Raw genomic sequence first — 14,197 nt, forward strand, 5'->3', positions numbered from 1 at the left:
TCTTAGTTTGTTTTACTGGTTAAATGTTTCTATTTTATTCAACCTTAGTAATATTATTTTATTTGGTTAATTTGATTTCCTATGTTGAGTTTTAACATCTTACTTTACCACTAGTGTTTCCTCATTAAGACATCATAACAGCGTTTCCTCAGTTCATCAGCAACTTGTTATTATTATTGTTATTATTATCATTATTATAAGTAGTAGTAGTAATAGTAGTAGCAGTAGTAGTAGTATTAGTAGTATTTTTTTATTATTATTTTTATTATTATTATTATTATTATTATTATTATTATTATTATTATTACTATTGTTGATGTTGTTTTTATTATTATTATGAATATTATATGGGTCTTCTTATTTTTTTGTTTTGAATTTGTTCTATTTTATCATTCTTATGTACAGCAAATGATTAGATTAATTATTGTCTTCTTGCATGTGTGTGTGTGTGTGTGTGTGTGTGTGTGTGTGTGTGTGTGTGTGTGTGTGTGTGTGTGTGTGTGTGTGTGTGTGTGTGTGTGTGTGTGTGTGTGTGTGTGTGCTCCACAGTAAAGCTTATTCCGGTAAAGCAATTCCTAGTCCAAAACGCTACTACAGACACCGTCCAGGCGAGGTGGGCGTCAGTGAAGGGTGCCACAGGATACCGTCTGACATGGGAGGCCCCAGGTACAGTTGTTTAATCTTTATTCAAGTTTATTCAGAAGTATACCTCATCATCACAAAATGTTAAATGTGTATCTTTTTATTTTCTTCCAGATGGTGACATAGAGAACATAAACCTTGGTGACACCTTTAATTTCTACATGATCCAGGGCTTAAAACAAGGCTCCGAATACACCATCACCATTAACCCTATCTTTGGAGACACTGAGGGGCCTATCACCACCGCCACAATCAAAACAGGTAACTGAGATGCTTGCTTAGACATCCAGAAATAAATGATCTGGTGATCAAGACTAGATTTTAAGCTTTCTATCTCTCTCTGTGTGTCAGTGGAAAGCAGTGCAGTGCAAACTTTAAAGGTGTCTGCTGTGAGCACAAGTGCTGCTGTCATCTCATGGAACAGTGTCCCTGGAGCCACAGGATACAGACTTGCATGGGGACCCACTCCAGGTGATTAACCCATTCACTTTGTATCTCTGTTTGTCTCTAAAAGTTTGTCCATTCAGTGCAAAGACCTGGTTCCTGTAGTGATACACCCCACACCTTTTGCTTTATAACAATGCCTTAATAACTTACAAATAGAGCCTGATAATATAAATCTGCTACCTCTGGTGCTGTGCATTTGCTTTTATATGCATGCATGTCCAGGTTTTTCTGATCTCGGCTTGACATGAGCCTTTGAAATACTTCTGCTTTTACAACAGACGAGGATGTGACAGGTAGCATGTGGACTCTTTTTGATGTAATACAGTATTGTTTCCAGAGTTTGAGGCTCTGATGCTGTGCCATAGTTGACAGTCACACCAGGACAGAGAGGAATAATAAATGAAAAGAAAGATTTCTGTAACTGTACTCTGCATGTTTCTACTGTTTTCAGAGTTTGTTGGTCGGGACAGGCCAAGGCAGTTGGCTCTTAACGGCAGCACCACAGAGCACAAACTGAAGAACGTAGCACATGATACTGAGTATGTGCTGACTCTGTATGTGCTCTTTGGACCTGCAGTGGGGCCTGGAATCAGTGCTACCTTCAAAACTTGTGAGTACAAATATTCATCACGTGTCTTAACCACACAAAATACATCTCAGGTGTAGCATTTGTTCTAGATTATGCAGAATATTTTTGTCCTTTTTGTAGTAGAATCACCTTATTAGTCAAGAGAGATCCATACAAAGTCCAAATATGAAGTGAAGTCATCGTTTTTACACCTTGTTTGCTCTTCTTTGACAAACCTTTACAAACACTTCAACATTACTGCAGTAGTTGAAGACATTAAACCACTGGAGGTCAGCAAACACAAGACTTTCAGCTGCTTTAAGTTGCTCAAACAGACACATGCCCTGGATAAACTTGAGTGCAAACTTGAATCAGGTTCCACTGAGCAACTTTCAGTCCAAGATATTTATAACTATATGAGTTAACTCAAAACCTTGCTAAATCACAGTAACTAGATTGAGCAAGAATATTTTATCGGCTTTCTGCATCTGATGATTTTTGAACAAGAAGAAAAACAACCTTTTTCATGTCACATCTTCTCTTTCAGCTCCATTGGGGTACGTGTCAAACTTCAAGGTGACCGCCTACACCAGTACCTCCATCGATGTTGAGTGGAGTCCCATTGTTGGGGCCACTGAGTATAAACTCACTTGGAACACAGGTGAAACATTAACCTTTATATTCCCTGATCCACCAAAGTCTTTGGACTGGTCAAATTTTATTTTTCAGCCCCTCTCAGTCAACCTGTTTGCCCGTATTGAGCTGAAAAGTGTATAGGAATGGAGGGAGTGGTTTGAAATTCCTGCATTGTTAGTGATATCGTTGTGTGTAATTGAGCATACTGTTTGTGCCTTGCTTACAGGTGACAGCAGCCCTCAGTCCAGTTACCTGGACCGCAGTGTCCTCTTCCATCGCATTGAAGACCTGAACCCTCAATCCACCTACACTATTACAATCTGTGCAGTGTACGGTAACTCAGAGGGACCAGAAATCTCCTTATCCCAGCTCACAGGTATGGAAGAGCAATGATGTGTCAAAGTTTGTTTTGACTTCACATGTCAAAACATGTGCCACAGTAACCTCATGGTGTCTTTGCTTGACTGACATTACACATACTGTGGTCTTCCCAGTCACTGTAAAGATCACAATTTCATCACTGTCACCTTCAAAGTAAAAGCCCAGAGACCCAAGTTTAACACAGTGACAAATGTTACAAATGTCATTTTTTTGTTTGGTGCAAAGTTGTTTGATATTAAATAACACACCATATTATGTGCTTATAATATTATGCTATTTTACAGCTGCTGTTTCAGGCTCTGGGCCAATCGCAGTGTTGAAGGAGGTGAAGGTTGTAGACATCGGAGTCAGCTCCTTCACCCTGTCCTGGAAGAAAACACCCGGGGCATCTGGGTACAAAATCTCCTGGATCCCCTTTCAGGGTAAAGGACAGCATGAACAATCAACTATGTGTGCTTTCACTGAAAATACTCTCATACATACATGCTTGTATGTACAGATGTTGAGACATACAGTACATGCACTTATGTTTGAAATGGTTAAGTGTACAATAGAAGTTCAAAATGTATTCCCACACTTGATTCTGATTGGCTGAGTTTAAATCAAAACGTATTAAATCTAAAACAAATTACACTTAGAGGTCTTCATTACCTAATTACATTACCTTGTTTGTACCCTACACAACAATGTAGCTGCTGAGGTTGTGCTGAGCAGTGTATGTTGAGCTCCAGTATAACAAATGCATCATTGCCAAGACATAAAATGTAATCTAATGTCAAAATGTCTTGTTGATTTCATGTTGTTGTTGTTTTTTTACTTCATGAAAATAGGTTTTTTAACTTTAAATTTCTTCACAATCGTATTGGTTGATACTGTCTACATGCTGGAATTTAATATTTTCTATTCCAGGCGGTGAGGAGAAGTCCCATGTTGTATCTGCTGCTTCCACCACCTTCACCATAAAGAACGTGCGGGAGAGCTCAGCCTATAAGATCCAGGTGTCCTCCATGGTGGGCAGCAGGGAGGGGAGCCCAGTCCTGGTCACTGCACGCACCTGTGAGTCATGCCTGCTGGAAAAAGTGATGAACAGCAAGAGATGTGCTCTCAATCAGTGATGCCAGGGAGATATTATACCACTGTATCCAACATGAATGGATTATATATGGTGTTTTACATCTTATTCATGACTTCTTGTACAGTGAAGACAATTTTCAACCTTATAATAAAGTATGTATCACAGCTCACTACCCTAAGAACTAGTATAAGTGGGCATTGAGACAAATCCTGGAGAATCTAATATAAGACTTAAAAGATTTCATTCCCCTTAAGTAACCTTGAACACACAGATCCAGAGGTTTGAACTCTGGGGAAGAAGAGCAAAGCAAAACTTAAGAGTTACGTTCAAGAAGCAGCAAATACATTACAATGAGATCGTCAGATATACTTTCACCATTAAAACTCAATCAGCTATAAACAACATGTTGCAACAGTTCCCTCATCAGTGTCAACAGTGGTATGGTATCCTGAGGTGAAATACTTGAATAACTACTGGGAGAGAAATTGGGAGAGTCTATAAAAATGAAAAAAGCCCTAGATTGAAATGTGCCTGTGTATTAAGCAAAAACTTTGGATTCATATATCCCTTGGAAGTTTTTTGTTTCATTACTCATGTGTTTTATATTTCAGTGGATCTTCCAAAAGTGGACGGCTTTGCAGCTTTGAACACAACAGACAGCAGCACTGTTCTGAACTGGACTCGTGTGGCCAGTGTATCCGGATACCTTCTCTCATGGAGGCACATCTCAGGTCCGTGTTGAACCTGGTTCAGGTTTTGCTCTAAATTTGGTATCTGTTTAACTTCATTTTATTTTTGCAGTCAGAGTATCTGAGTTTGTGTATAGCCTCGTTGTCAGCACTGTCTGCCTGGTCCCAGAAATCTCTAGTTTGATACATTCAAAGTACATCATATCATAATTGGGATCTTTTTAGGGTCCTTCAGGGTTCGGATCGGAAATGAGGCATGATGCATATTATTTCATTGTGTACTGAGTCTCAGCTTTAGCACCCTTTTGTTGTTAAGGGAAGTAGGACAGGAAAATAATAATCATTTTTGTCATACAGACATAAGAGCTTTGGCAGAAAATGGTCATTATAGTTAAAATCTGGATTGAATGACGTGTCACTGTGTCTGCTTTGAACACAAGAAAATAGCTTAGTACACAGATGTCTAGACATTGCGTAGTTATATGTATTTTTTCCCAGGGGGAGGCATGTTACTCTAATAACTTTTGAAGTAATAGCTCTGCAACACTTCGCTTTTCTTAATGTCTCTTTTCAGTGTTGGACACTAAAACAGAGATCCTGGGCCCTGGCTTCAGCTCCTATAAGATCACTGATCTGCTGTATGGTAGAACTTATATCTTCACCATCAGACCATTGTATGGAGAGGTGGAGGGACCTATCACCACTGTGTATCAGAGAATAGGTAAGACATCACTCATATGGTTAGGAATCCCTTTCATGCTGCTTTACACTTATTCATTGCACTGTTTATAAATACTCGTATTATTCATCCAGATAATTAAATGTGTTCTCTAATAAATAATGTCAAATCCTACTTTTTGAAATATCTTAATCCAAATCGGAACCATATTACTTGCATTGCTATCTGTGGGTTTGAACTTAAAGCATGTTGTTCTGTAATTTCATCATAATGAGCAGTGTCTGACATGGTTACATGGACCAGTGTGATATATCTGTAGTGATCCCAATGACAGGACTGTGGCACACATATCACTCACACCAGCTCATCCTGAATAAAAACTTTGCTCTAATAGATTATGCTGCAGTGTTCAGCCGTAGATTAACGCATTAGCATAGTTGCTTGCTTGCTTACTTACGTACTTACTTACTTACTTACTTACTGTCTTACTTATTAACTTACTTGCTTAATCGCTTACTTACTTACTTACCTATAACTTACTTACTTACTTACTTACTTACTTATTTACTTACTAACTTACTTGCCTACTTACTTGCTTATTTACTTACCTATTACTTACTTACTTACTTACTTTCTTACTTATTTATTTACTTACTTACTTACAGACTTACTTACTAACTTACTTGCCTACTTACTTGCTTATTTACTTACCTATTACCTACTTACTAACTTAATTGCTTAATTACTCACCTATAAATTACTTATTTACTTACTTACTTAATTACTAACTTACTTACTTAATTACTTACTTAATTACTTACCTATTACTTACTTATTTACTTACTTACTTACTTGCTAACATACTTGTCTACTTACTTGCTTACTTAGTTACATACTTACCTACTAACTTACTTTCTTACTTGCTTATTTACTTACCTATTACTTACTTATGTACTTATTTACTTACTTGCTTACTTGCTTGCTTGCTTACTTGCTTACTAGCTAACATACTTGTCTACTTACTTACTTGCCTACTTATTTGCTTACCTATAACTTACTTATGTACTTACTTGCTTACTTACTTACTTGATTGCTTACTTGCTAACATACTTGTCTACTTACTTGCTTGCTTACTTACTTAATAACTAACTTACATACTAACTTATTTACTTACTCACTTATTAACTAAGAAACTTACTTACTTACTTTTTTACTTACTTACTTATTTACTTACTTATTTACTATCTAATTGTTTACTTACGTACTTACTTACTTCTGTACTTACTTACTTTCTTACTTACTTATTAACTAACTTACTTAATCACTTACTTACTTACTTACTTACTTACTTACTTACTTTCTTACTTTCTTACTTACTTCCTTACTTATCTCTTAAGTTCTAATGCTTCAAATTCATTTTGTAAATCACCAGTGTGAAGTCCTCTAGTTGGTACAGATGTTAGAGTGCACATTTGAAACAAGAAATGGATGGATTTTTGAATGATTGAGTTAACTTAGCAAGGGTCTTCAAACTCTATTTATTTATTGGTTTGTTTATTTGACAGAAAAAGAACATTTCAATTAGGGGTGTGTCCAGTGGGGTGGCTAAGGGAGGCATGAGCCCCTCTCATGAAATCTGATTGGTCCCTCACCAAAATTCTAAACCATGATTGGTTGTTTGCCTTGTAAGGGGCCAGACAAATCAACTATTTACATTTGTGTGGCAACAGGCTGGCGGTAGCTTTCTTTCCATCTAATGTTGCACTTTTTTTTTTGTTTTCACTCTGTTTTGGACTTGTGCCTAGTCTGGATAAACCCCCAATGTTAGTGTATTACAAAAAAAATATAGATGTAAACACACCAGAGTTAACAAGAATGCTGAATCATCCTCCTTTGGCTGGCAACATAGTCAGTAACTTTACATGTAACAGTTCACAGATACAAATACTTAAGTAGAAAAAAGTTCACCGAATTATTCTATATGTTAAAGTGTTTTAAATCCACAAAGAGAAGGGGAGATGTTTTTCCTGTGGAGTCACTGCCAATTATCTTTTTTTCTCCACTCTGTTAGACCTTTAGTTTGATATCGTTATTTTCATCACTTATGTTTTGTCTCTGTACTTCTCAGTGGGACAGGATCCTCCACTTGCAACAGTCAAGTCTGTGCCAGTCACTGCAGCCCCTCGCATCACAACTGCATCCATCAGCGACACCACCATCACTCAGACAACCATCCGAACCACCAGGCACCCTATTGCATTGCCACCAGCCAAACCCATCACCACCAAGAAGCCTCAGAAAAGTATCACTGAAGCCAAACAGGCAGCGGTCGCTCCCCTGAGATTAACCACAGTCAGTGCTCAGACAGCCCCACAGAAACCAGGTATCCCACCGTGTATTCATACATGCTTACTTCTTCTTATATTGTGACATTATTTAAGGATTGTTGTTTTTTTAAGCTTGTAGTAAGGCCAAAGCAGACATTGTATTCCTGGTGGATGAGTCCTCGAGCATTGGGGTTGATAACTTCAACAAGATGAAGGACTTCATATTCCGGGCAGCTACTTACTTCCCTACCATCGGTTCTGAGGCCACACAGGTCAGTCCCTTAGCAAAAAAACAACAACATACTGTATATCTATTTTTTCAGTTTTAAAAAGCAAGGAGGATATTACTTGAGTTGTATAGTGTGATACAGTAGCAGTAACCTGCAGTATTTGCAATGTGTCAACCATTGGAAACATAGTGGAAAGGGTAAAGACAGCACAATGGTACATGGCTTGTGATTGGCTCGGTAAAAGGTAGAAGCCAAAGTGGAGGCACCTGCCTTTGGATATGCAAGAGAGAAATATAATTTTCTCAATATTTCAAATATGTGTGTACAGGGCCTTTGAAGTCACAAGGTGGTTATTTTTTATCTTTTACAGTTGATTATTTTGTGTGCAGTTGTTATTACCCCTGTGCAAATGCGGGAGCATTATTCATCTTTTAATGCCATTATTAGCCTGCAATTTGCCTATTTATGATAATATAATAATACTAAACTTTATTTATATAGCACTTTTCTGAACAAAGTTACAAAGTGCTTCAGAGCATAAAATGCAGAAAATTACAAAGCCAATAAGAACAGGACAGAGGGGTAAAACAGGAAATCAAAATGCAGAAAAACAGCCAAGATTTAGTGGTTAAGAAAGACCTGCTTATATAAAAAGGTTTTGAGCGAGGATTTAAAAGCAGTTAAGGTTGTGAACTGTCTTATTGGTAATGGCGAGGAGTTCCACAGTCTTGGAGCTCTCACGAGAAAGCCCGGTCACCTTTTGTTATAAGGTGGTATTGTGCAAATACTGTCTATAATGTACGTGTATGAGTGTTACACTGGGGCTGGTGTTCTGTGTAACAAAAGCTCACTTTGCAGGCAGAGTTGAGGAGTATGCTGGATGTCATGTTCATATGCAATAAGCATTACCTAAACATGCTATATTAAATACATTTTTCTTGGTGAAAGTGCTGTTACTCCTTGTATGTTGAAGCAAACCTCAAAATGTATTATCTAACACTTTTGAGATGACATGGATTTGCTGTAGTGTCTTTGCAGCTCAACAAATTATGCTTTATTAACTACATCATAGCTACAACATCAGTCTGTGCACAATGGTGGCTGTGGCTCAGTGGAAGGGTCGGCCATTTCTCAATTGGGAGTTCGATCCTAGGTCCTGCTGTCCACATGCTGAAGAGTCCTTTGGCAAGACTCAGAACTGCCCCTTGTCCTGTGCCATCAGTGTGTGAATGGGATTAGTCAAAACTGATGGGCTTTACAAAGCAGCCTCTGCCATCAGTGTTTGATGTGGTGTGAATGGGTGAATGTGACATATAATGTAAAAGTGCTTTGAGTGATCAGAAACTAGAGAAAGTACTGTATAAACATAGTCCATTAGCCATTTACCATTTACAGGATAATGACTTGTACACACATGATAAAGCACTGTGTGCTCTGTGTGTCAAAGATATTTATACATCTTATATAATTAACCAAGATGATGATATTGTCATGTAGAGACAAACAGTAGATGGAGGACCCAGGTGCAGATTTAAAATAAAAGGTTTTAGTAAACAAAAGAACAAAAAGGTACCATCAAAACTACTTAAATGCCTAAGAAACTAAACCAAAAAGTCCAACATAAAACACAGGGAACACAAGGCAAGCAACACACAGAGAACACAGGAGAGACGTACAATGATCCAACCCAGGACAGGGGAAACAGAGGAACTAAATACACAGAGTGATTAACACAGGTTTGGAACACAAGACACAGGTGAAACTAATCAGGTTAATCAAAAAAGGTGGGAAACACATAAGGACAGGAAGTAAAACTAAACTGGAAACCCAAAGTAAAACAGGAAACACAATAGAGCAGACTAAGAAACACAAGAAAATACACAAAAGAATACAACACGAGACATAGATTACTAAACACAAGGAGGACATAGGATATCTTGTAACACAGAACAAACATGGGGAGGAACCAAGGCATGAAACACGAGGAAAAAACAAACTAAACATCAACTCATGACGGACGTGTGTTTGCCCTGTTAATCTCTCTGCAGATAGCTGTGGTTCATTATAGTGACGAGCCTCGAATCGAGTTCCGTCTGAATGACTTCAAAGACAGGAACTCGGTGCTCAGGGGAATCAGAGGACTACGCTATGTAGGGGGCAACACTAGAACAGGTATGTAACACCAATGTTATTGATATCACAGCCTGTGTCAGGTATCATTCTGGTGCACAGAAACTGTCAGATGTTGAAGTTGGACTTGGAGTTCACAGAGAGTTTTAATTTATAAGTTTGTAAAGGTCACATGTGACCAATTCACAAAAAATAAATGGAATGACAGTGTAAATGGAAGGCATCTTTAATAATACATTTAAAGTATATCACTTTTTTTCCCCTTTCTTTTAATTAAAACGTTTTATGGCCATTAAATTGTATTTAAACTATTGTCACTAATTGGTTGGCAGTTTATACGTTTAAGCAATTAGAAGCTTGTCAGCCATCTACAGTATAATGTGTTACAAAAGTGTGATAGATACAAACTTTGATTAAAGGCGTACATTACATGTAACACACAGCTGGCAGCATCACTGCATTGGCTCTGCAGAGAAGTAAATTCCGTCGACCAGCGTCATCAGCAAAGTTTAATTAATTTGCCTTCATACCTTTTGTATACCCTCAGGAAAAGGCATCAGCTACGTTCTGCAGGAGCTGTTTCAGGAGTCTCTGGGGATGAGGCAGGATGTGGCCCACATACTGGTTCTCATTACAGACGGCAGAGCTCAGGATAATGTGGTGCCACCGTCTAGAATCGCACGTGCTCTGGGTCAGTGAAATAAATTGTTGAACCTCTTAAAGTTTTCTGGTACAACTTACCAAAGCAATTTCATATTTTATTAATGTCTCTATTCCCTTATTTATCACACTCTGAATCTGTTTCTTTCTAGGGGTCAGTGTCCTTGCAGTTGGAGTTTCTAATGCAGACATTGATGAGCTGAATAAAATCGCAGCACCCACCAGCTACAGAAATATCTTCTTTGCACCCACCTTTGATGATTTCCCTTCCATAGAGAGAGAATTTATCAACAGCATCTGTAGTGAGGAGCTGCTCTCTGAGTTCAAACTGCAGGACGAGGCAAGACAAAAATATAGCAGAACTTCTGTATGCGTAGTTCAGTGTGACTTGTTGCATGGAATTTTATTTTTGTTGCAATAACTGTAATAAACTGGAGTTGTAGTAACTGCTCTTGCCCATCTAAACAGATACTCACTATACTAAATGTGCACATGTAATGAGAATGCACCCAGATGATGTAGATGAAGACTATTAAATCACCTCTGGTATAATTAGTCTTGTACGTTGAGATAAATATAATCACTTTTTTAATGAGCTAACAGAGACACTGTAGGTGGAATCACTCCAGTAGACTTGACTTTGACATTGCATAGCCATCCTTGCTATTCATCCAAAGTATTTTTGCCCAGTCCAAAATAAAAAACATTTTTATGTTTTGATTTGTAGTCTGCTCAGTTGGACACCCCAACTAAAGACCCCGAAGAGCCGCTCAAGCCTGAGGGTCCTTGCACCTCTCAGTGTTCAAAGGTGAAATTGCTCTTTCTCCTCCTCCACAATTGCTTGCCATCATCATTATAATTATAACTGAATGTAACCAAATGTGTTATGGGATTAAGAAAAACACACCAGGAGACTTAACATGTCAGTACAAATATACATAGATATTGCTTTGTGATTTTCCTTTATATACATCCTGGTATTTTTCAGATACAGTGGGTTCTTACATTTATCCAATCTTTGTCACAGTAACAGAAGTCGATGAGGTCCTCTCTTTTTCACTGACTTTAAATTGACTCTTTTTTTCATCATCCAGGGCCAGAAAGGAGAAAAGGTAAGTAAATGTATTAAATTAAAGCTGAAGTTGAATCAGAAATGTATTGATTATCAGTGTTATTTATCCTGTTTTTTAATCTCACTATGTCAGGGAGATGGTTCTGGTCTTGGAGGTCTGGTATGTTTTTATCATATTTCTTTTCCACATATCATTATTTGTTTACGCTAATACATGTTCTTACTGCTACATCCACATGATCTCTTTGTCTTTACATCACAGAGCCTTCACATTATTGATTAATTCATGTTACCTTTATCTTTAATTTAAATGTTATGTTCTAATTTTTGTCTTTTTATTTCTGTTGTTGTAGAAATTTAGACCGAGTCCTGGACAATACGATCCTTTTACTTCTTCCAAAGGAGAGAAGGGAGAAAGGGTAAGAAACATATAATCACTTATTCCACACTACCTAATCTTATGCTGTCTGTTTGGTTGGATACAGCTTCCTGCATATTCAGCATGGACGACATAAAATGCAGATTGAACCTTAATTCATTTTTGATTCCACATGGGCCAAAGATTTTGCAAAAGATATCAATTTTCACTTTTTTAATAGTACATTTAGACTAGAGAAAGTTTCAGCACATGACATTCAGGACACATTACTTTGAAGTACATTTTTCAACATGAATAAGAGAAAAACAAACAGGAAGTTTCCGAATCATTGTATTAAAAGCTGCGTTAATAAAGCAGGTAATGCCCTTGATAATAACAGTTCAAAGACATCGTTATGTTAATGTTCAGTTTGAATTTCTTTTTCACAAATATGTAGAAACTGGTAAAAAAGAGGAGTTGCCTTTTTGTTTGTTTACTGCTGTTCATGCCTTTAGTCACTTACTACTGCTCAGTCATCAAAGCTCGACTATATCAAATTCCTCTTTTCTCATATCCACTCTCATAACCTCCCTGTTCCTTTGTGTGTCCGTTTGGCTCCACTGTGTGTGTCTTTTATTGCATTTTCCTGCACACACCATAATGTTTTTTCATCTGACAGGGACCTTCTGGAACAGATGGTATACCTGGGTTGCCAGGACGACCAGGAAGAACCGGACCCCCAGGTTCTGCTGGTCAACGGGTAACTCAATCCAAAAAAACAAACCTGCATACTAACTTTGTTAAAGTGTATTTCATTTCAGTCTGATTCAGAAAATGATATTTTTTTTTTGGGTTTCTTTTCCAGGGGGGTCCAGGCATTCCAGGTGATATGGTGAGAAAAACATTACAAATGAATATATAGTCTGAAAGGAAAACCTTTTATGGAGTATTGCTGTGAGTCAGCCAACAATTACTCACATCATATAAAAATGATGTCCTGTCTGAGACTGTGGTCCCAGACTAGAGCTGCACGTGTCACCTGCTCCTTCTGAACTTTAGTTAAAAACTAGACAGCTAAATAAAGGTAGCCATTTAATATTTTCAATATTGCTTATTTATAATTAGAAACATTTGTTTTGACAGGCACTGAGGTGTATGCCATATAATATTACAGAAGTATTTTTATTTTTTGGCATTTATGCTGAATTACTCAATAGAAAACGGAAGAGAAGACCAAAATGAAGCAAAAAAAAGACTCAGAATTCAGGGTTATACTGTATAGATTGTAAAGCCTTTTACAAGCTAATTGATGATATAGATTTATATATATATATGTATGTATAATATGATACTGATATTGTTAGAAAAATAACTTAGAACAAAGAGTTCCAGATTTGTATTAACTCTAAATGGTCATGTATTTACCCCCATAAACAACCACAAGCCTTAAATTGAAATTCCAATTGTAAAGTATTTATGATAATAATGATGCTAATGTTCAATTTATTTCATATGTAGTCCTCATCTGATGATCACTCTCTTTTTATTTTACCCTGGCAGGGTCTTCCTGGACTCACTGGTCCAAAAGGACAGAGAGGAGAGAGAGTGAGTCTTACTTGTTCGACTTTCAATTTCTAAATGCCAAGATTTGAGCATTTTGTCAACAGTGTTTATCAAATTGAATCAAAGAATTCTAATGTTTAAATAAGAAGAAGAGCAAAAAAAAGATGTTATTAAAATATTTTGTGTTTCCTTGTAGGGAGAGCCTGGATATGTTATAGCTGGTGCTGATGCTAATTTCGTCCCTGGACGAAAAGGAGAGCCAGGATCTTCAGTGAGTACGAAGAGACAAAATGCTATTGTATTTATTCAACAGTGAACGTGAAGCACCTCTAAAGTCACTCACTGTATGTTACAGGGTCCTCAAGGCTCTCCAGGTGTAACAGGGGTCAATGGAGCTCCAGGTCTACCTGGCCAGCCAGGACATGCAGGGTCACCAGGAATATCTGTAAAGGTAGGATTGTTTGGATGCAAAATTCAAAGTGGAAGTTTATGCTGTAAAACAAAGTTTACCAGAGCTGTTTGTACTGTGTGCACTTTGCAGGGAGATCCTGGGGACCCAGGGGAAAAAGTAAGTGCAGAGGAAAAATTACAGTATCCTGCCTTAGTTTGTCTCTTTTAAAGAGATGCACTGAGTTACTTACTCTCCAGCATCATACATTTTGTATAGTACATAATGCTTAATGCCTCATGATCATACAACAGTTACCAAGTATGCATTGCTTTGTTATTATCTGATAATG

General features: G+C 37.5%; 1 protein-coding gene across 2 annotated transcripts in view; it reads left to right on the plus strand.

The window, feature by feature from the left end:
• The window catches only part of col7a1l (collagen type VII alpha 1-like), a 44,983-nt gene that overhangs the window by 10,853 nt on the left and 19,933 nt on the right, over window positions 1-14,197 (plus strand). For both annotated transcript variants that reach the window (XR_004629364.1, XM_034673838.1), the window contains exons 10-34: window positions 550-666; window positions 757-903; window positions 994-1,113; window positions 1,541-1,699; window positions 2,205-2,318; window positions 2,520-2,669; window positions 2,959-3,096; window positions 3,584-3,730; window positions 4,361-4,480; window positions 5,013-5,159; window positions 7,246-7,500; window positions 7,577-7,716; window positions 9,723-9,846; window positions 10,352-10,495; window positions 10,617-10,804; window positions 11,192-11,272; window positions 11,559-11,576; window positions 11,670-11,696; window positions 11,890-11,955; window positions 12,574-12,654; window positions 12,760-12,786; window positions 13,455-13,499; window positions 13,654-13,728; window positions 13,813-13,908; window positions 13,999-14,025. Coding sequence is in view for 1 of the 2 variants with exons in the window: in XM_034673838.1 (XP_034529729.1) it covers window positions 550-666; window positions 757-903; window positions 994-1,113; window positions 1,541-1,699; window positions 2,205-2,318; window positions 2,520-2,669; window positions 2,959-3,096; window positions 3,584-3,730; window positions 4,361-4,480; window positions 5,013-5,159; window positions 7,246-7,500; window positions 7,577-7,716; window positions 9,723-9,846; window positions 10,352-10,495; window positions 10,617-10,804; window positions 11,192-11,272; window positions 11,559-11,576; window positions 11,670-11,696; window positions 11,890-11,955; window positions 12,574-12,654; window positions 12,760-12,786; window positions 13,455-13,499; window positions 13,654-13,728; window positions 13,813-13,908; window positions 13,999-14,025 (2,753 nt within the window). In the remaining variant the exon portion in view is untranslated. The remainder of the gene's footprint in view (window positions 1-549; window positions 667-756; window positions 904-993; window positions 1,114-1,540; window positions 1,700-2,204; window positions 2,319-2,519; window positions 2,670-2,958; window positions 3,097-3,583; window positions 3,731-4,360; window positions 4,481-5,012; window positions 5,160-7,245; window positions 7,501-7,576; window positions 7,717-9,722; window positions 9,847-10,351; window positions 10,496-10,616; window positions 10,805-11,191; window positions 11,273-11,558; window positions 11,577-11,669; window positions 11,697-11,889; window positions 11,956-12,573; window positions 12,655-12,759; window positions 12,787-13,454; window positions 13,500-13,653; window positions 13,729-13,812; window positions 13,909-13,998; window positions 14,026-14,197) is intronic.

Source organism: Notolabrus celidotus, chromosome 21, assembly GCF_009762535.1.
Source record: "Notolabrus celidotus isolate fNotCel1 chromosome 21, fNotCel1.pri, whole genome shotgun sequence".
In the NCBI taxonomy this organism is placed as follows: Eukaryota; Metazoa; Chordata; class Actinopteri; order Labriformes; family Labridae; genus Notolabrus; species Notolabrus celidotus.